The sequence below is a fragment of the Serinus canaria genome, chromosome 9, assembly GCF_022539315.1.
Source record: "Serinus canaria isolate serCan28SL12 chromosome 9, serCan2020, whole genome shotgun sequence".
NCBI lineage: Eukaryota > Metazoa > Chordata > Aves > Passeriformes > Fringillidae > Serinus > Serinus canaria.
In genome coordinates, this window is record NC_066323.1 from 12,180,507 (window position 1) to 12,203,474 (window position 22,968).

The following is a 22,968-nucleotide window of genomic DNA, read 5'->3' on the forward strand; positions in this document are numbered from 1 at the left end:
CCGGCGGTGGAACGGGGACAAGCGGTACCGCAGGTACCCGGCACACCTGGAGCCGCCCCGCCCTCCCGCAGCCCACGCCGGGCACCACCAGCGGCGCGCCGGGGACGGCGGCGGCGATCGGCAGCAGGGACGCTGGGGGCGGGTTCCGCCGGGGGCCGGTTCCCATTGCGTTCCCAATGGCGGTGCCCGTGCCGGTCCCGGTGCGGGTGTCCGGCGCTGGCTGCCCTGCCCCGCGGTGCGGGCGCGGCGATGCGGGGCGGGGCGGGGCGGGGCGGCCCCTTTAAGGCGGGGAGCGCTCACCTGCCTCCTCCCCCCGCCGCCAAGGTACCGGCCCCGCGCCGGGCCCTGATTGGGCGCCCGCCGGGCCCGGTCACGTGGGGGGGGCGCGCTCCCCCAGCCTCCAGGCCGCCATTTTGGTTGGAAAGTTTGGAATTTCCGAGCAGTGCGGGTGGGAGGCGGCGGGAGCGTCCCGACCCCGTCCGGCCCGGCCCCGGCCCGCCGCGCCGCTTGCACCGCGCTGTTCCGCCCGGCCCGGCTCGGCGCCGCACGGCCCGCCTTGCCCCGCGTAGCGCCGAGGCGCCGCGGCGGCGCCGGCGCCGGCGGGAGCCCCGCGCGGAGCCGCGCGCTCGCCGGGCGGCGGGGTCGGTCCGGCGGGGCGGCCGCTGCCCCCCCCGCGCCCGGCCGGCAGGGGGCGCCGCCCCCCGCGCTGCCCCGGGCCGCGCTCCGAGTCCGCGCGGCGGAGCCCCGGGGCAGCCCCGGGTGGGGGCGCGGGGCGCGATGCCCGTCAGGAAGCAAGGTGAGCGCCGCACGGCCGGGGCCGGAGCCGCCGGCTGACAGCCGCCGCCGCGGCGGGACGGGCGGGGGGGCGGCTGGCGGGAGCCGCGGGGCTGCGGGCGCTGCGAGCGCGCCGAGGGCACCGTCCCGCCCGCGCTCTCCCGGCTGCGAACAAAGGAGCCGCCGCGCCGGGGCGGTCCCGGCCGCGGGGGCTTGTTGCATCCCCGGTGCCCTGCCCGGTGCGCCCCGGTCAGCCGTGTGTCTGGTCTCCGCTTGCAGATACCCAGCGAGCCCTGCGCCTCCTGGAGGAATACCGCTCCAAGCTGAGCCAGGCGGAGGATCGGCAGCTGCGGAACTCCATCGAGCGTGTCATCAGCATCTTCCAAAGTAACCTTTTCCAGGCTTTGATAGGTAAAGGTTTGGCTTCTTTCAGTTTGTGCGCAAGCCGATCGGTTCTTGCTGATGCTGTCACTTGGGGAGTTAAGAGCAAAAGGTCTTTTACCCGTGAGTTAGAAGCCATGTGCTTCTTGTCGTTGTGTTTTTGTTTTGCATAGTAACACACGTGCTGTTACAGATCAACAGTTCACTTGTTACACATACTTTCTTTATTTGAGGCTTTTAACTGGTCCAAACTGCTTAAAACTGTGCAATAGTTTTTAATTGTGGCATGTTGTCCTAGGTTTCTTTAGATTGTTTCTCCGTGCATCTTTGTTCACCTGATAAATTTCTAAGGAGGGTGGGGTTTTTTTCTGTCTGTATGTAACAGGTTAGTGGATGACTTGAAATGATTTTAGTATAAGGAATCAGGCAATTCCTGTTGAAGTCTCTCTGAAAACATCACAAAGTGTATAACTGAAGTACAGATTTAACCTAAAGTAAATGAGAAGAAACCTCTAATGCTTCAGGGAGTACTACAGTCATCTCTTCTCCTTTGTTGCTTATTAAACTATAGTGAAAGCACTATTGAATCGCAGTTTACAGTCCTTATAGTGCTTGACTTGATGTGTTTCCATACGTTCTTAGAAGCACTTGCATGTAATTTTGAATTTCCTGCCGGTCTGTTTGGAAAAAAACCCGTGAGCATAAATAGAACTTGCAGAATCCTGTCTTTATTTGGAAACTTCTGCAGAGCAACAGTGAGAAGTGGTTTCTTCTTGATTGATTGTCACTATCTTTATGACAGCTACTGTTAGTTTACCCTCAAGAATATAATTTGTTCTGCATCCCTGTCATTTAATAGTGACGAGGGTCCGAATCAGACTAATGGCAAACATTGTAGCTATATTTGTTACTGCACTTACTACATGGTTACTGTGCTAGGGTGCATATCTTCCTTCAAGGGTGGCAGCTTCTTTGAACCTCTGTTGTGGTTGAAAGCAAGGGGACTGGCAAAACAGAAACATGCATTGTTACTGAATGCTTTCTTCTGGAGTATTTATTTCATCTTGTGTAGATTTTCAGAAGACAGTAGTTGTGCTGGTTTCTTTTCTTAACATGTAACTTCATGAAGGGTAGTTGTGAAAATAGGTCACTTAAAAGACTTTTCCTTATGGGAACTCTGCATTTCCCTTCACTACACAGTTGATGCTGATCAACTCCATGATGAAAAGCTAAACATAATCCTCATGGGGCATGTGTGAATGGATTCACTCTTTGGCAGATCAGAATGTTGAAATCTTGTGTCAAATATTTAATGTACAGCAGCAGCACTTCTTATTTTCACCCAGAAAACTTCCATGTTGACTGCTGTTTTTCTTCTTCTGGGTGTGTGTATGTGTGAGTTTATTTTAAAACTCTACAAGGTCCATGCAGTACTCTGCAGTTTTCTCCCCTTCATTGAAAAGATACCAATCTGTTAGCCTTTGAAATTCAAACTGCAAGATGTAGTTTCTTCTCATATCCCCGATGAATCTTCATTTTTTATAATTCTACACCTAGTAGTAGCAGTGGACTTGAAGGAGCAGGCAGCCTCCTGTCTGCTGGCTTTGTTCTGCAAGAGCAGAAAGGAGGAATGGGTTGTTGCCTGGGTGGGCTGTGACCTGTGTTCTGGGCTTGTAAGAAGCTGCACATTGCAAGCACAGGACCCTAGTTCTTGCTGAGTTCAGTTCATCTGTGCATGCACAGCAGGTGCTTCTTGGGCATGTTGCATTAACTTTGCATTTCCTAGGTCTCTGTGTGGTTTATTAGATTGCACACATATGTTCCCAAACCATCTGGCAGAAGGTTGGTACTTGCCAAGCAATTTATGCTGTCAACTTGGGTCTTTCTCCTTTAACCTGCTACCTTCTGTGCAAATGTCAGGGGAGTTCTTGTTCCTGGCAGGCTGCTCCTGACTGTTGTTTTCCTGGAAGCACCTTCTTTTATGATGTGATTGCTGCATGATGGGGGTAAAGAGTGGGGAGACTCCTTGGAAAGGATGTTATCTGAAGCATGGCTGCAGTTATTGGGGAGGCCTTGAGCTGGCTCCTGCTTGTCTTGTTTCCATGAAGATCTGGAAGCAGGCTGGATGAAGTGTTCAGTTGTGCTGGGGGTTAGATTTACCTGGAATTCTCTCTTGGTCGTTGCTTTATGCTGAATTTGAAGTGTGCATTTTATAGAAGTTGTGATGTGCTCCCAACTGAAATAGCCAGTGCTGTTCTGTTTCAGGCTCAACTATACCAAGTTACTGCTCTTATAGATGCTTCTTCCAGAAAGTGTCCTACTTTTAGTTTCTGGTTTGGGTACTTTTTTTTTTTTAATTGAACAACACTAAAAAAATCCCCACCAAACTTCATCCATTTATTTTCTGCTTTTTCTGCCAAGTTACTGCACTATATCCAAGACTTGTTTGCCCATAGTAGGTAGGTTTGTGAAGGTTGTAGTCAGGATCTGCTGTCAACTTCATGTATCTTTTTTACTATAATTTTTGACTTGGCAATCAAATGCTGTTCTTTCAAGCAATAAATAGCATTATGCACAGAAATACATCTTTGAGTTTATAATGGAGGAAATTAAATATTCCTGACAACTACAGATTTTAAGTGTTTCATGTTTTTAGATATTAAAAGGTTTTAGAAACTAAAGAAGTTTTAGAAATTGAAAGGGTGTTTTTTTTTTTCGTAATGTCCATTTGGATACTAAAGAATAAGTAATATTAATTTTACATTTGAACCTTTTTTATGTTATCCTCTCCTTTTAGTCCTCTCAATAAAGTTGTAGTTTAGCAATCTACAAGTTTGACCTTGTTCTTAGATTATGGCTTTAAATGGTTTGAATTAGACCAGTAACCAGACAGTGTGAACAGCCAGTGTCACTGGATCCACGTTGCAAGTGTTACATTTTAAGTGATGTAACTGTAAGAGCTTTGAATCTGTAACAAAAGTTGTAACCACATGTGACCTCCTTAAAACAGTCTCTGAAAAAGCCCATTTTTATGTTTTCTATCTTCCATAATGTGATATTTTCTATTGCTTCAACCAGCTATGTGTAATAATGTCTAGAACTTTAATTAAATGAATACCAAAGGCTGGTAATTGAAATCAACTTGAGAATTGTCAGTTTTAAGTCAGTTTCCTTTAGTACAGGCTCAAAAATGTGTGGTATCTTTTCTAGTTGTTGATTTTTTATTTTCAGTTAAAACAGCTTGTTCCCAATATTCTGATCGTTGGTGAGCCAAATTATGAAGAGACCAAAGGAAAATATCCAAATGTAGAACCATGGGGTAGACTTATTTCACTTTGGTAAGGCATTTGATATTTATCTTCAAATAGGGAGATAATTATTCTGCAGGTGAGTTCTCTTCTCAACTTAGGTACTCTTTTACCTTTTCAGAAGCTACAGGTTCTTGAAAAGGTACAGATAAATTTATCTTTTTTAAAATATAGGAAGAAAAACCCTTGCGTGCAAAAGTAACACTTCTGACAGAAAAACATATGAAGCAGACTTCTGTTTATACACATAATATTTTAGTTTTATTAAGATCTGCTTTTAATGAGTGTCATGTTGAGGTTTACCATATTAAAATAGACTTCTAAAATTAAAAATATTGCAGCTATAGCTAGAGACATAAGGTAGTTTGCTACTTCAGAAGCATTCATTTTCCTGACAAGAACTAACTCCATGTGCACTGGTGCCAGAAAAAGGGAATTCTAGGAGAGTATATATGCTGGTAATTCAGTTGGCTGTGCTACCCTTCTTGCCTAAAGTAGGGTGGTTTTTTTATCTATCTATCTATCTATCTATCTATCTATCTATCTATCTATCTATCTATCTATCTATCTATCTATCTATCTATCTATCTATCTATCTATCTAATTTTGTAGCTGTGCATATACAGGCTTTTTGGTATAAAATGACAAATCTGACTAGGGAAGGTTCAGTGTGTTGAATTTATTGTGTAAGCAGTCTCATTTGTTTCACTTAGAGTCCTTTTGCATGAAGACCTGCCTTGAAAATTGTGCTTATGTGCTGGCTCTTCATAGCACTAAACAGCCAATGTAGGAAATTTTAAACTTCAAAAAAATGTAGTTCTTTCTGTAACCCTTACTAAACCAAAGAGCAGCTTCTCCCAGTAAATCTGAGGATACTTTTAACCATAGTTTGGATGAGCCTTAATAATTGAACAAAACATATTAAAAATGCTGTTAATACATTTTTACACCCCAGAAAAGTAAGTCCTGTCCCTGAAAATTTTGCAAAAAGCTCACAATTCCATAAAAGCTCTTTGTTAGGTTTCTCAGCAGTGTGATTCAGACTGAAAATTCCAGGGATAGAAAACTCAGTCTGCAGATTTCTCATCTCTGTCCACATTGGCTTTCTGTACCAAATTAGGAAAACAACCCTAGATTTTAGACTAAAGTAGATTGGATTGGGTCAGCACTCCTCAAATGTGGTCAGCACTCCACTTTGGAGTGGACTGACCACATTCCTGCTACCTGGAGTGTGGTCTCAGCTCAGCTGTGTGTGGCAGCTCTGGAGCTCTTCTCACTTCTCATTCCTCACTAAGCCACCTTAGCAATATTTCCTATACTTTCTGGCTAACTGGAAATCAAACACCGTTAAACACAACCTCCTCTTCTGGACTGAAACCAAAAGTACTTGCTTTTGGGGAAACCTCAGTTAAAACTTTTATTTCAGCAGTATGTTAATAGAGCATGTGCCATGATGGCACAGTTAACTCTGCCAGTCAGCTCAGGCCTTCCCATTTTCAGAGGTTACTGAAGCCTTAGAGCCTTTCAGACTCTGCTGAGTAAGATTTACATCAAGAATGCAGAAATTCTAGACAGTAAGTTGAGGGTCTTGTAGTCAGGGAATACTGCTGGGGTTTTTTATTATGTTTTTATTAGAGGAAGGTTTAGGGACAATTGGATCTTTTGTAACATTGGATAGTACTGAAATTGTTGCAGGTGCTAAATAGGTTATTTGCACATCAAAGTCTTATCCTTGCTGCATTTTTGTGACTTTTCCCCCAGACTGCAGCTTCTGTGATACAACATTTTTGCTCATGTTTGAGGCTGAGGCATCCATGCAGTATAATCCTTGCAACTTTGAGGTGTTCATCTACTTCTGGACAGTTTCCTAAGACTTATACTGTGGTTGTGCTTGCTTTGGTCTCCTTTGAATACACAGTTGGTCAGTTTTACAAGAAATTTGACTTGGGGTTGTGTTTACAAAGGTTGTTAAGTTCTTGATTGCTTTCATCCAGCTGGAGGGAGGATAAATATTTTAGTTGGTGTCCAGATGACTGGAATGTTAGTTCAGTCATTGTTAGTATGTTTCTGCTCTTAGTATGTTTCAGTGCAGTTTGTCTGAATGTCTGAGTTTTTGGAAGAACTTCATGTCTTACACTTCAAGGAACATAATACTAAATGAAATAGTCTCATTGCTCCTCTTTTTCTTTTTCTTTCTTTTTTTTTAAGAATGACTTACTATTTTGTATGTAGTGCAGTTTGATAGCTAGCTTGCTTTTTAAAGTTTTTTCCACCCTGCATTGCATGTGTGTGACAGGGCAATGTATTGAATTTTTGGGATTAGGTGCTGCTTTTGGTAGCCTAAAATAGCAAGTAAGTAGTAAGTTGAGGAGCTACTGGTATGCAGATAAATAGTATTGTGGCAAAAGTTTATCCTTGTGGTATTTCATTGGCTGTGTATTCAGTGTTGAATAGCTGCACTGTAGAATATATCAATTGCAGTATTCTCTTCCCAGGGTTACCATTGAAAGGGTCTGCTGACAAAAAAACATTTGTCAATAAATCTACTGTTCATCCAGGGGCTGAAAAGACAGTAGAAATTTTGAATAATTGGTGTAGTTTCCAGGTCATGCGAAAGTTTGCCCTCTGGCCTGTCCATGCTTTATTTCCCATGTTCTTTCATCTCTTTTCCCTAGGTGCGCTGCCTACCTCCTCCCCTGCTTCTGTCTTTGTTCCTGGATTTGCTCCTCATTTCCCTCATCATTTCCTTCAGCTGGGTACAGTGTAGAGGAAGGGGGAAAGCATGAGAGAGGATATTTGTCCTGATCTTAGTCCTGCTTCCATGATGGTCTAGCAGCAAGGGCAGAACATCTTGTTAGCTCTGCAGCTGGAATGCCATGTGCCTCCTGTGCATCTGCTTTGCCTGTATTTTGAGAGATGGAGCTTGTTTTGGTGCAGGGGGAAGGAATCTTCAAAGTAACTGAACTGTAGCAGCTGACTTGGAATCTCCTGGCACAGATGGTTTCCTGAATTATAACTAGGCCAAATTTGCAAGATTGTTAAGAGACTGCAGAAGGTGTAGGGCTGACACTAGAATAACCTCCTTAGCTTCATGTTCTTTAGGGGAGGCTCTAGAGCTCTTTGCTAAAGCTTTTATAGGAATCTTGTCATGTGTGAGTACCTTCCCAGCCATGCCCTCAAAACAGCTGACTTATTTTGGCTTGAAATGAAAAAGTCAGCCTAAGACAGGAGCAGCAAGGAGAGAGTGTGAGCAAATTGTAAAAGCGCTGCAGCTTTAGATGGTTTTCAGAAATTTGTGTTAAAATTTGGCTGCAGGAGACACACAAGTGTTAGTGCTGGAGGAGATGCTACTCTGTGGCACACCCAGCCTTGTGTTGCTACCACTGCCACATAATTACCTTGGAGCCTGAGCTTGCTGCAGGTAGAAAAAACCAATGCTTGTGCTGTCTCATCTGAGCAAAGCTGTGCACCTGTATGGAAGCTCAACTGAGAGGCTTGAGTGAACTCATCCCAAAACTAGTTTGATTTTTTGAATACATATGTCTGGTGAGAAATATCATCAGTCTTATATACTGACATTATCTAGGGGACATAGTCAAATAAGGCTTAATAGAGAGGTTTTTGTTGCTTCTGAAAACAGTAGTAAATGCATCCCTTTAAGAAAAAAATGACCTTGTTCTAGTGGCTGCTGGTTTGCAACTGGTGTTGAGATATTTGGGGAGGGTGGATAGCTGGGAGTTCATTTCTAGTTTGGATACTTGTTTGTTTGGGGTTGTTGGGAGGTCCTTGGGGTTTTTTTTAGGCTTAGGCTGATGACTTAAGAGTGCATGAGGCAATATTAAATCAGAAAGTTTAGACAGCACAATATTCTTTCAGTTTTCATCTGAGTGTCAGTTTTTCCTACCTTAATTCTGGACATAGAAGATGCTGTGGGTTTCTGAAGGAAAATTGGATAGAGACAATGGAAAGGACTTTCTAAGGAAGGACTGGATGTGACAAGTGGTATAGTTGACATGGTGGTGTTAGGTCATAGATTGGACTCAATCTCAGAGTTCTTTTTACCAATCTAATTGATTTTGTGATTCTGTGAAATATGATGGAGGGATTAGTGAGCAAAAAGGAGAATGAGTGAGTACTTTGGTCAGCCTGGTAAGGAGGTGAATTTGTCTGAGTGTAAAAAGCAGCTAGAGGAATTAAAGCAAACAATTAGATAAGCACCAATTAATGAGAACTGGAAGTGAGAACTGGAAATAACATCTCCTGGAATTTGAGGTAAGCAAAGAAGTGTGTGCAGAAAGGCTGTTCAAAGAGTAGGACACACTTACTGGAGCTGGGGGTCAGTAGCTGGATGCTGCAGCTTGTGGCAAAGGATTTTGTGGAACAGAATGTGTAGTGAGAAAGCTGCATCACGAGTTGCTCCTTAAATTTTTAAGAAGTCTTGATTGTGTACAGCAGTTTTAAAGAACTAGATCTCCAACCCTGAAAAGGGCTTTACAGGGGTTGTGATGAGGCTGTTTTTCACTTCTCATAGTACAAATGCAAACATTTATTTTTGATCAGACACACACCATGACAACACAACCATTAAATACACAAAGAGAATGCTTTTTAACTGTGGTCATTGGCTTGGTAAATGGACATGGAAGCTTTTCTTGGTCTTTGTATCTTTTCGTTGATCACTAATTATGCAGTTTTTGAGCAGAGCTTTACTTGTATTAAATGGATATTCTTAGCTTGACATAGCAGATGAAGTAAGCATGCATGATTGAGCCTTCCTTGGAGTTAGTAGGAGTTGCTTTATGACTGAAGAATGAAAGTCTGTAGTGTTGGCAGACTCTTTTAACTGTTCTGACAGTGATCTTGACTCTGTTTTGTCTATATATTCCTTATGTTGGGCTGTTAAGAATTTGGCAGATACCATTTGTCTCAAATTGCTCTGAACTGAAATAGCAGGTTGACCTTTGTTTTCGTTCTAGTAGGTTTAAGACTTAAGTTTTCGAGCGCTTTGGCAGGAAGCCCTAAGAAATAAAGCTGTCTTTCCCTCCCCTCCTTGATTTAGAGAAGTATTTAATTTTGAATGGGATGACACCTTTTCCTGGACAACACACAGGTAGTCAAGTTTTTAACAAACCTGTTTTTTCAAATATGGGTAACATCATAAACAAAACCAGGCATTTGCATGTTCATTTAGATGAACAATGTCTGAGAAGAGGCAGACCAATGAGAGATGACAAAGGAATTGCTTACATGGACTAAACAGAAATAGGTCAATTTCTAATGGAATTCAAAAGCTCCTTGGTTGCTTGCAGGTCTGAGGGAGGGCAGTGGCTTTGAGAGATTCTCCTGAACAAAGCTGGTATTGAAAAATTTTGTGTGGTAAAGACTGTATGGTGAGGTAAAGTCATCTAGTGTTTTGCTGCCTTTGGCTGAAATTGGTTTGTTCTGCTGTTGAAGATCTATCAGAAAAGGAACACCTGCCGAGTGCAGGATTTACTAAGTAGCTGAAGCATGTAAATCCTGGCCATGCTGCCATGCAGAAGAACCTTGGCAAGCTGAGGAAATGAGAACCTCATGGAGTTCAACAAGTAGAAATGCAGAGTCCAGCTCCTGGGTAGGAACAATCCTACATACCAATATATACTGTGTGTCACCCAGGTGGAAAGCAGTGCTGCAAGAAGGGATGTGAGTGTCCTGGTGACAAAAAGTTGACCATGAACTATAAGTGTGCCTTGGGGCAAAGTAGGTGAATAGTCACCTGGGCTGCATTACACAGCCAGCATTAGAATTGTCAGCAGGTAAACCCCCTCCCTTTGCATTTTAGAACGCAAAACATTAATTTAGAAAAAAGTGAACAAACAGAAAAGAAACATGAGCTTCCTAAATTAATTATTGTTCATATGCAAAACTGAGAATCTTCAGATGGGGATACAATTAATACAGCATACACAAATGGGATTGTTAAATTACATATTATTTGGTGGCAGTTCATACCTTTGTGTAGTGCATGATGTAAGGACAACAGTTCACTGGTTTACATGGACAGTGTCCAAAGGAGTCCGTTGTAGTAAATGTGTTACTGTTTAAGTTCATGAAATGCTAAGCTTGTGTGGAATTTCCTGGCATTTATTTAAGAAAAACCATCTATAACCCACAAATGTTCAAGATGCTTAAACTAAAAATGCAAAGTCCAAAACCAGTAGGTTACTGTGATCATTAGAGGAATGCTTTCAATTTAAAAAAGAATAAACCACAGAATCATTTAAGGTGCAAAGGACCTTTATGATCATTGAGTCCAACTTTTAACACAGCACCACTATTAAACCATATCCCTAAGCACTGCACCTACAAGTCTTTTAAACACCTCTTGGGACTCAACCATTCTCCTGGACAGCCTGCTCCAATGCTTGATAACCCTTTCAGAGAAGAAATTTTTCATCGTTTCCAATCCAAACCTCCCCTGGCAGCACTTAGTCATTTCCTCTTGTCCTATTGCATGTTACTTTGAGACACTCACCTCCACTACAGCCTTGTTTCAGATAACTAGTGAATGCCAATGAAATTTGATTGGTTCCCTCTATACCATAATACAAAGGTTCAGTATCAGAAGTCTGAAACTAACATCATATAAAAAAAAAATACATGGAGTTGCTTGATGCTTGTTTGAAAACCAGAACATGTTAAAAGTTGGTCAGAAAAGAACAGGGAGTGGGAGACTGAGTAAAAGGAATCTTTCCCATGGAGGTGTGCAGTGTTGACTGTTTCTTTGTCCTCACTGTTATGTTTTGTTGAGGTTATTGTTGTTTGCTGACATTCTATGCTTCACTCTTTCTTCTCTACTTTGCAGTTGCATTTGAATTTCTTATATATACTGTGTATTTTATATATGCTCTTTTTCTGTTACACTGAACTTTTTTTGCCCAGTTCTCAGGTGTCTTCCAGTCATTAGCAGTTGCTGAGTTGTTTGTAGACTTAAAGCCTCTGATATCATCCTGTGTCTTTGTTTCCAAGGCCTGTCTTGTCATGCTATGCCATGTCTCTTCTATGCAGCTTTTTTTTCTGAGGTCATAGGTAATCTATTCCCTACAGAATAACCCATTTTTATTGGTATGTATTAGCTGTCACACACACAAATGTGAATTTGTACATTCACTCTGTATGTGTGGTGTACTTGTATTCATGTACAGCTTTTAGTTAGCTTTGGACAATTGTGTGATGTAACACTGAATGATTTCACCTATATTCATGTATACTATTTATGGAACATATGTAGCAGATATTTATTTGTGTGTTATATAAAAATATTTATAGAAATAGGTGTTAGCTCACACAGTTGTCTGAAGCTAAGTAAAAGCCATGCAAGTTAGATGAGTCACCAATCATCTGGTCTTTAGATAGTTGGTGGTGGAGTTGGACAAGCTAAAACAAAGCTCTGGGCAGGCCAGGACAAGTGCAGAGGCCTGGTTATTCAGTGAACACAAGGCCCATTGCTTGTTAGCAGCAATGCCTTGTGTGTAGGGTTACACCATTCCCTTAAGAAAATGCTGTTATAGGTATCCCATCTTTCACTTGCAAAGTCACAGTTATCAAAAGGTTCATGCATAAGTGAACACAATGAGATTTTTTAGAATATGCACTGATCTTAAGTTATCCTGATTACAAGAACTCCCCACTGAATCTATAGCAAAAAGTAGCAGATGCTGCACATACCTGTACAAATGATAAGCAGAGGCCTTATGTTTGATTTCTAAGGAGCAGGGAAGAAATTGATCTTAGAGTGGTATCATGTTGCTGGTTGGAATCCTTGTCCTTGGAGGCAGATTCTTTAGACAGAATTGATGTAGTCTCTTGAAGTGCCCTCAAATATACTTTAGAAGAGAAAATAATTTGTTTTTGCAGTTTGCTGTTCTTTTAATTACTGTGTTGTGGTTTGTAGTGAAGCTGCATCTCTTGTCAAGTGGATTTAGGTTTCAGTTTTATTGAGTCACTGGATCTTCCTTGTAATGTGGATTTGGGTTTCAGTTTGTATTTGGCAGATAACTCTAGTTTGCTTTAAAAGTGAGCAGTTTTAGCTTTTGGTGTATCATGTTACTGGTGAACAAGCCTGTTCAAAGAGCAAAACTGAGTGGAGAATATGAGAAGGGGTGAACAATAAACCAGCAAATTTCTTTTAGAATAAAAAACCCCAGTTTGCCACTATTCCTTAGCTTTTCACGCTACTAATAGGCTAAGAAATATAATTTTCTTTTGGGTAGGAGTTCTCCATTGCAGAACTGGTGGTCTGTCACTTGCTTTGTATAGGCTTTCATTCTTTGTGCTGTAAAACGTTTTTCTGATTTGGCTATTAAATGTGGTTTTACTTGTAGGTAGACCAAATTCCAGGATGGTTTTCTCTGTTGCCTGCCATTCATCACTTTTTGTCACTTTAGATTCCTAAAACTCTAGGCTCCTATTTTTCAGTGCTCCTTTTAATGTTCCCCTCTAGTTTCTAAATGTTCCCCATCTGTGTTTCCTTTTAGTGTTGTGTGATACCTGGTTTGAATCAGCTTTCTTTAACTTAGAGAAATAATATCTCTTGGAATTAATATGTAAGACAAATGCTGTAATATAAAAATAGCACATCCTAGCTTGAAGAGGGTATCTGACCATAAATACAACTAAAACTTAGTATTTTACTACCTACTATTTGTAATAATCAGAAAAATGTTAGAACTTGTCATGTGCTAATGCATTCTCACATCATTAACGTCTATTCAGTACATATTCACGTGTGTTGAAATATTTTTGTGAGCTGATAAATAGCTGTAGACAATAGGAAGGAATTTTTAGGTTTAATTTAGTATAGTCTAGGCTTTATAGAGTGTAACTGTCAGGTTTTATTCTTGTGGGCAAAATGCGCTCAGGGTTCATAGGTGGCTTGCCTATGCTTGTACATAATTAATGTTTGCATTCTGAGTAGCAAAAATGGAAACTTTTTTTTAGAAGGTAGATATTATCAAATATATACCAAGTTTCTAGAAACTTTGTGGATTTGGAGCAACTCCAGGATAAACATAAATGAATCCCCTCATTAAGTGGTGCATATTATGTCTTGCCATCTTTCAATAGCAAGTCTATTGTGGTGTCTTCCGTGGAGAAGTGGAGGTGAGGTATGGGAAATGCTGTGCTTTTTGAAATGAGAGTTATGCAGGAGGAATAAATGGCTACCTCCGCTGGCAGAGACTTAAAAGAATAGTAGCAGAATTGAAAATCAGTGTCCTAGATTTCTGTTGCAAAACAGTTGCACAAATAACCCCTTCCCATAAATAATGTAGTGATCTTCCTGGCTTGGTTGCTGTGGATTGCAGCTATAGAATCAACTTAAGCCACTGCCTATTTTCATACACAAAGTACTCTCTGTCGGGGGGGAAAAATCTTTACTGGGTGTGCTTGATTGATGTATTGATGTTAATGCAGTTACAAGACAAATTTGCAACTGAGGGAGCTAATGTGAAAGATAGATTTAAAGGCAATTTGTATCTCTTAGGCTGCTTTGCTCCTGTATATCTAGGTCACTTAGAGCAGTGAGGGCTGCAGAAGACGTTTTCTTCCAATCAGCAGCACTAAGAGCAAGTATAACTTTAAAAATTAATGTAAGCTGTTGGTAGGAATTTGACTCTTGCTCAGAGGAAAGATACAAATGGAATTTGAGAATTTCAGTTTTCTGAACTGGTAGGGAGCAGAAGTGCAGTGTCTATAAGAACACAAGACTGGAATGCCAGCATCAGTAGTTGCAACTCTTAGTTGTGCAGTCTTTCTTTTGTGGGGTGGCTCTTTAAAGGAATTGGTTATTGTGCCTCTGTTACTGACTCTGGGCTGTTGCTGGAAAGCTACAAAACTGCAGCTTAGACTCCTTACTCCTGGCTGGGTCTTATTTTCTTTGGCTTACTGTGCTTGTATGTTCTATGAAGTTGTTGCGATTAAAAATCAAGAGTTTGCTAATCTGTTTAGCAGATTTTTACTTTGAATAAGAGACTAAAAGCTTTACAGGACAACTTCTTTATTTGTTTGTCCTTCCCTTAGCCTATACCTTTTCTGATTTTTTTTTTTTTTTTTAATGTGTGTGTTTAATGTGATTGCAGTTGTGGTAGCAACTTTGATACACCTATACTTCATAGGAAGACCTTTGGTGTTTCTTGATATTGTGTTATTTTTGTTGATGCTTCATGGAGCGAGTAGGATGTCAATAAATAATGTAATACAGGCAAATTTTTGTTTCCCAGAATTTTCTAGCTGAGTTTTCAGGGTTATAAAGAAAGCTCATAATTACTTCATAACTATGACTGGTAATTCATACTGTTAAGTTTCATCCTATTTCTGGTACTTAGACTGAAAAAGCAGATGATGACCTATCCTAATCAATTTTCCCTTTCCTAAGTTCTTGCAGCTTCTCTCTCTCTTGCTGATTTCATCAATGTACTTCTATTTCTGTGGTCATTTAATTGAAACATGTACAAAATAGACCTTCTAGTATTGCCCTTGAACAGTAGATTTCAGCTAACCAAAGGCTACATTAGTTGAAATTATGAATACCAGAACTTGAAACATAGACACCCATCCCTTCCACCATTCCACTGCAGTTATTTCATGTGCTTCTGCTGTTGCTGCTGCAGCTTCTGGGGTTGGTGGCAGAAGCCCAGAGTGGGGACAGAATGAGTTGTGTGTGCAGTGGGGGAGGTTCATGTGATCACGGTGATCCCTACGAATTTGCTCATGACAGATGAAGCCATATCTCATTTGTTTTGCAAGAGGAAGATGTAGTTAAAATTAGAATGTTAGAGTAACTATCAAGCCTAACAACAATTTTTTTACATGTTTAGATATTCAAGAATTTTATGAAGTGACCTTATTGGACAATCCAAAATGCATTGATCACTCTCAGCCATCTGAACCAATACAGCCTGTGAATACCTGGGACTTCTCCAGCCTTCCAAGCACAACAGTGACATCAGAAACCTTGCCGAGCAGCCTTAGCCCCAGTGTAGAGGTATGAGATAGAAATCTTCTTTTCTTGTTGAGACTTTTAGTTCAACCTGGTTCTCTTAAGTTTCCTTTATTTTATGAAATATTAATTTTGAAAGAAAATGTACATTATTAAGATCAATAGTCATAGGGGATTTAATTATTGAAATATTTAGTAACATGTATGCATTTGGCTTAGTCAAAAATTTATAAACTCGTTTGTCAAATGTACCATTAAGTGACCATTAAATTGGATTTATGCTTTGATTTTGGAACCTCACTGACAGGTTTAGTATGCTTATACTCATCCATACTTGTGACTCTTGAGTCATTACTTCATTAATTATTTGGGAAATCTGAGGCTGTGTCTTTCTGATTAGTAACCTTTTCAGTCTGGTCATAAGAAGTTCTCTGTTACTTCTTTATCTATGTTCTAGAAGGACTTGTTTTTGAAAACTATATGCAGCCAGTTGTCACTAGTGAGTGGTGAGAAAACTGATCAGGAAAATGCACATGGATGTATATTTTTGACTGAAACAAAATCTCCCTGTTCAGTTTAAACTTAAAATGTTCCTTGAATATTTTTGCATCAGAGCTGTTATTTGTCCTCAGAGAGGTGAACCTAGTTTGAAGTGTGCCCTGGAAACCAACAGCACTGGAAAAAGTGTGTGGATTTCTCAGTAACTGAAGGCAGTGTGCTTTGCTGATCCATTTTCATGAAATGATTGTAGAGCTCAGGAGGAGCACTGGGAGAGATCAGCTGAAGGACTGGAGCTGCAGCCTGTAGGGAAGCTCAGGAACTTGTACTGCTCAGCAAGATAAAGGGGCTGGGATGCGTTAATGAGTGAACCTTTATCAGGGACTGTTGGGACTGTGGAAGAAGTTTCACTTAGCTGCAGATCCTAAGTGTGTGATGTGCTAATGAGTCTGTACAGCTAAAAGAAAATGCTTGTGCTCATTCTAGCTTTTTTCAAATCTGTCATATTGAAGCTAGTATGAAATGCATCAGAAATGCTTTAAAGGAAACTGTAGATGAAATCCAAAACTTGTATTATTTTAGAAAGTAAAAAATGGCCAGTGGATAAAAGGTCAGCCAAGCCAGGGGCATGAATTACATATTGCAGAGAACAGCTATTGAAATATCTTTATGCTGAGCAGCCTAGGCATACTGTATTTTTCAGGTTTATAAGTAATTGAACACTGAGGAATTAAAATTGTAGTTGAACTTGCAATGTGGGAATAGATTATTTTCTTTGATTTGTTGTGAATCTTGGTCACACAAGATCATTATTAAAATTTAAATTGTATGTCTCTGTGGAATCTATTACCTGAAATTACATAGACAATTCCACTGTCTTCACAATCACCTTAATGAATTGTCATGTTTGGAGCAAATGGGGTTATGCTAGGGTATTTGAGAAATAGCATGGGAAAAAAGGCCATTGTGATATTTGCCTGTATGCCATCATCTAAATCTAAGGCTTAGAGCTCTGGAATGTCCCTTCCTGCAGGTATGGTGGGAATGGCATCTCTTAGAAGCAGGAGGAAAAAGGAGCTGTAGACAAGAGGGTAGGCAAGGAGAGGCAAGGCTTATTTTGTCTACTGTTTTGGAATAAGTTGGTCCTAATGTATTTCATGTCTGCATGTGCAGAGAACTTAATGAGGCAAATTGAGAGCCATTGCAGTTGCCCTTAGTCATGGTGGATGGATGAAGTTCCTGAAAATGGCAAATGGACAAGTGCTATATTTTAAAAACAGAATGTATAAGAGTAAGCCATGAGAGGGGGATTTAGGTTTAACTGGTACAGGGAATGATTCTACAGTTTTCTGGTAGCTCCTTGAAAGTCATAAATAAGCCAAATTATAGCTGTCATAGTTATTGATGACAGTTTTGTTAAACATTTTCTTTCTACTGTGGTAATAATTCTTGTGGTAGAAAAAAACCATAAATGTGATACTTCTGACTTGAGTAGAGCTTTTGCCATGGTTTAAGAGATCAAAAACTCTTATTTATCTTTTGAGATAATATATAGACTTACAAAAGCATTTAAAATATTTTCCTGAGCACCAGAATAGCATAGTACCTGGCCAGTCTCCCTTATTGAAGGTCTTTTGAGGCAGCATAGTGGTCTTAAAGGGCTTAAATGTTTGGGTTTTTTTTTTTTTTTTTCATCCCTGTAACGCACCTAGGAACAGTGTAATGGAATTGAGGATTCATGTCCTTACCAAAACATTTTGTTATTAGTAAATATACTCCAAATTCTAGCAGACTGGGCTTGAAGCACATATTTGTTGCTATGAGATTTGTCTTATGATGTTGCCAGTGTAGAATGTTTTGTGCTCTCCTGTAGGAGAAATGGATGTCTGAAGTGGGGAATAGTGTGTGCTGTTGAATCCAGGCTTTGTGATTATTCACTCCCACCCTGCTGCAGAAACTGTCTCAAGCCCTATACAAATGTAGTGTTGTCCTTGGATCTTTCTGTGTTGTAGATGAAGGTGTAACTTAATTACAAAGTTGCATCTTTAGTTTTTTTTCTTATGTGCAGTTGAACTGCCAAGAACACAAGGCCTTGTCCTTGACACTGCACCAATGACAACAGGCACTTTATCATAGCACAGTCATTAATGCATTGAAAGGAGAAATTGCCTGATTTGGGAAAGCTCACCAGAGATGTGAGTGTCTGTTCTCAGCTGCACTGTGTGCTTCTCCAGTCCAGTCTGGTGGCCATGCTGGTGTTACCTAACAGAACCTGATATGGTGTGGATTTCTTCGTTATTTTCCCAAGTGGCTTGAGCATTTATGACAAAGTTGCCTGTCTTCCTTCATATATTTTTGTCTTGAGTATAATGTGAAAATCACAGTTGTTTGACCTTCAGTATATGAAGGTCAGGTTATAGATTTACTTCCAGTGTTTAAAAACGTATATTGGTGTTGATCCCAGTTCATGTGAAACTGAAAGCAAGCTTTCCTCCTAGTCTCTGTCACTTACAGTAAATGTTACCTTGTATTTCATTAGTTAGAAAGAATACTGTTTCCATGTTAAGTTGGAAGGTGAACAAATTTGAAAAATGTTAGTTTGGTGTTGGTTTCATTTTCATTTTTCTAGTATATCTGAATGTCTTAGTTTATCTTTCAAATAGATATGAAAATTGTTACATAAGCATACGTACGTTTTTATCGACCTTAATTCTTTTTTGTTTGGTGACTGTTTTTTTTTTTCTTTATATGCCTGATTGGCAATGCTTTTTCCTCAATATTTCAAAATTTATTTGAAATTAAAAGGAGAAATTCTCTTGTATTCACAGTTTATATTTCACATACTTGCTATGTATATTATGTGAAAATTTATGTTTTAATGCTTAATGCATTTTGGTTTCAGTAATGCTTTTTTTAGCTACTTAGGATATTAAAAAAAAATGATTTTATATTTGGTTTTAATAAACCCAACGGCATAATAATTCCAGTACAGCATGTGTTTAATCAAGTGATTTATTTTGCTTGCTGAAATTTACTAGAGGCTGGGGGGTCTTGGGCTTAGTAAATTGCATTTTGTACATAGCTAGCGTTTTAAAAATAAATTCTCACTTTTCAGATGTTTAAGGCTGCTGCCCAGTTCAGTGTTAGTTCATTAACCAGACACAAGCAGATTGTATGTGCTTTGAGATTATTTTAACTCTGTTCTGTGTCTTGCCAGGCTGGTGAGTCCACAGGTGATACTAATGGAATAGCTTTTTTCTTGCTCAGACATTGTTAGCCTTTGAAGTAATGTGTTTCAATCCCATTTCTTTTACCTTGCTGATATTGTTTTGCTGTAGGCCAAATGAATTTTCTTCCAGCTGACACTTTGATGGAATATGTGAGTTGCTTGAGAGTGGGAATATAATGCCCCCCTAAAGAGATTAAGGATTGAATTACAAGAACTTTCTACACAGCTGACTTTGGGAATGACTTTTTAGCAATGTGTGCTTGTGTATATACATAGAATAGTGGTATACAAGCTTAGGTTGCCTGAGGACTTCTCATGGCACGTAGCCTACTTCGGTTTTTTCCTTCCTGCTCCCGAATCCAAAGACTGGATTTTGAAATCCCCATAGGCTGTGTATTAGAGAAAATTGGAACTACAGATTACAAGTTTTCCTGCTCACAGCAATCTGTTTTCTTTTCCATGCTCTATATTTCTTGGAACATTATTTAACAGTTTTATTTGTTTCACTCTCCAGTACAAAATGATGGGGGGGGGGACGACGACCACTAGAAAAAAAAGAGCGATTCAGGACAGTGATAAAGCAGGAAAGGAATGTTAATCCTTTCAGTACTAGGAACTAGTTTAAAAAACCAAATGTGTGCAATCTGAAAAGGACGAATGGTTCATCCCTTTCCTTGTGTACATTAAAGACTGAGCTCAAGTGTGCCTGGCAAAGCGAACAAATGTGAAACAGGATCTCGGCGCTGTGTGCGATCAGAGCCGTGCGGCGGGAGCGGCCCCGGGAGCCGCTTGCTGTGATCTGTGCTGCCATCTGTAGGTGGGACACTTGCTGTTTGACAAATACACGGCGAAACTCGAATCACTGGAAAAAATCTCTGACCTAATTGAGTAGTTTATTGCTAAGGAAACAGCCTTCTGGCATTTTTTTTTTATCTTTAAATCCGTAGGATCTGTTGTAGTATTTTAATTGTTATAAACCGGCGAAGTTGTTTGCTGTTTAGCTTGAATTTAACAGTACCCACAATAACTTGATTTTAGATGTTGGAAAAAACCCCACTGAACAATATCTTCAAGGAAATTTTTTGCTTTAGGACATGGAACTCAAGCTGGAATCTCTTACAGTTGGATGAGGACACCTTTGTATTTAGTGGGTAATGGTGTCTGAAGGACTTGGGTCAGGCCTGTGGTTTCCCCATCTATCTGCACATGCCTGTGTGTTTAGTGTCTGGCAAGTAGAGACTGGCTAGCTCACTCTCTTCAAGGGCCTTTTGCCAAATTCTTTCTTCATACAAAGAAAGCAAAAGAGGAAGTAAGGAAACAGCTGATGTGTCTGCAATTTCAGCTAAAATTTGATGCCAAGGCAGAGTGGAAAGGAAACTCACTAAACATCTTTCAATTACAAAATAGCTCAGTATCGCCTATGAGGTGCGAAGGATTTTGACCAGCTAAATCTTGACAATCTCAGGAACTGGAAATGCAGAACTTTTCTGGTCAGTCTGTTCCCATGCTTGACTATCCTCATGGTGAAAAAACTTCACCCTATTTTTGATTGAAATTTCTGTTTCAATTGATTTCTAGTTTTTAGGGGTTTTCCATCATGCAACATGGACCTGGTGTTGTCTTCTGGCTAACCCCAGTGTGGGTACTGGAGGGCTGCTTTTAGGTTCTGAACTCTTTATCCAAGCTTAAACAAGCCCTGTACCCTCATCCTCTCTATAAGGGTTAAGGCTTCCAAAAACCCTCTCACCATCTCAATGGCCCTCTGCAGAACTTGCTCCAGGTTATCAAAATCCTTGTATTGAGCCCCCAGAATGAAATGCAGTGTTCCAGATGCCCTATTTAAAGTGTCAAACAAAGGGGAATAATATTTGTATGTTACTACTGGCTGTGTTTCTGTTAATGCAGCTCCTGTTCACCTCCTTTGCTGTTAGGGCCTGCTGCGGGCTTGTTTGCTTTGCTCAGTATCTGTCTATGTGAATATTTTGAAAAGGGATAAACTTAAACTAATGTAATTTTCACCTACAATATAAGGATTGTCTTTGTTTACAAAGCAACCAGTAATGTCTTCATAACCTTTTAAAAATTGTGATAGTTTTGTATAACTTTTTAATAAGTTAAACTGATGTAGTCTGGAGGAGAGAATTTTGGATGTCTGGTTCCCAGTGCAATGAAAAATCTGTGTTGAATCCATTGCAGTTTGTATTCAGAATGGAATGGTACCTCAAGCAGTTAATCAGGATCTTAGTGGAAGTCTTGTAAGGAGATACCTGCAAATATAGAGTACATTATTAAAGTGCAGGATGCTCTAGTTCTGTTTTTCTGTTTCTGAAGTTATTCCAATATCTTCACCTTCACTTTACAGAGTCATTCTTACCTGTTGTATTAACAAGCTGTTCTGGTGAAAATCACTGACCTATTGAACTATGTTCAAATACCTTCTTTGCCTTAATATTTATAGATTCAGTACTGGCTAGCTTGATGAGATGCTGTGTCTGATTGTTGTACTCCTTGTTATTGCACTGGTCCTTTATGCCTGTATCTGTATGTGTGTATTGCCCATTATTTAGATCATCTCCTTCTCTGCACATGATGTGCTTGTTTTATTTCAGCAGCTAGAATAGTCCTGGGTTACTCAGGAGCTTCATGGCTTTCTCTGTGTTAACTTTACAGGGAGGAAATGGTATTTGGCTTGCTATGTATTTTGCCTTCAATACTTGAAATCTAGGCTGTTTGTACAAGGAAAAGAATGTAAGTATTGAACCCAAGCTGAAAAATTCTTCCAGGGGCAGGCTTCTGGTCAAAGTGAATTCAAAAGCAAATAAATGAAATCCAGATGCTCAGTTCAGATGTATACACAAGCAATAAAACCCTGCTGTTTCTAAATTTCTCAGTTTAAAAGTAAGTGGGCAACTTACAAATTCATTTTAAAAAAATCTGATTGTGTTTTATAAACTTGTAATAATTACATCTTGCAGCCAGATTCAAAGGTAGCTATATAAATTATGACATCTTACACTTTTAGTACTTTCTTTACTAAAGTAGCTGAGAAAATGCTTGCAGATATGATAGTGCTTGATCTTTACTGTGTCTTTGATATGCCTCCTCAAATATGCTGAGGTTGGACATTTGGCATTCCCTTGTGAGGCTGAGCTGAGCCTGCTTCTCTGCTTTCACCTGTGACAGCTCTGTTTTGTGTGGCTTTTCTCATAGAATCCATGAGCAAATTAGCATTTAAATAACCATGTGTACTTTTAGATTTGTGGATGGAAGAAGAAATTATTTATCTGCAAAATCAGTATTTTCCAAAGCATTGTTCTCATTTGCATGTTTATTTCTATGCATAGTTTATCTGTGCATGAATTTTCCTTTATTTGGTTTTCTGGTGGCTTTGTAGATAGAATCTGCCACACTAGAAAAAGAATAAGCCTGTGAAGGCACAAAAAGTGACTGCCAAACATAACCTGAAAGAATTCATAAGTAATTCAAGGAAAGAAAAACCCATCTCTTACCTTTGTGGGAGAAAGAGAATCATCCCTTGTTGTTTTTAATATTAATGCCATGAATAGTGGTGAATGGAAATGCATTTTTGCCTTCTGGCCAAGCTGTATAGAACAGTAGTTCCTGGTGTTGCTGAGATCACTTGGAGCTGACAGGACAGAAAGATTTATTTTTAATAGGAATGAATGGCATTGAAGAAATCACAATGTTTCTCCCAAATTCAGTAGAATAATAGTTATTTTAATGACTAACAGCACTATGTGAAAACATCTTACTCTTCAGTGCATGAAAGGATGACTTTT

At 40.1% G+C, this 22,968-nt stretch overlaps 1 protein-coding gene across 10 annotated transcripts in view; it reads left to right on the forward strand.

Moving 5' to 3' along the window:
* The first annotated feature begins 633 nt into the window (after positions 1 to 633).
* DLG1 (discs large MAGUK scaffold protein 1) overlaps positions 634 to 22,968 on the forward strand; it is a 141,391-nt gene continuing 119,056 nt past the window's right edge. For 6 of the 10 annotated variants that reach the window (XM_050978163.1, XM_050978164.1, XM_050978165.1 and 3 more), the window contains exons 1-3: positions 634 to 796; positions 1,054 to 1,185; positions 15,320 to 15,486. In XM_050978163.1, coding sequence (XP_050834120.1) covers positions 778 to 796; positions 1,054 to 1,185; positions 15,320 to 15,486 — 318 coding nt within the window. In that variant the 5' untranslated portion in view covers positions 634 to 777. The remainder of the gene's footprint in view (positions 797 to 1,053; positions 1,186 to 15,319; positions 15,487 to 22,968) is intronic. The other 4 variants (XM_030227078.2, XM_030227080.2, XM_030227081.2 and 1 more) reach the window with 1 other exon arrangement.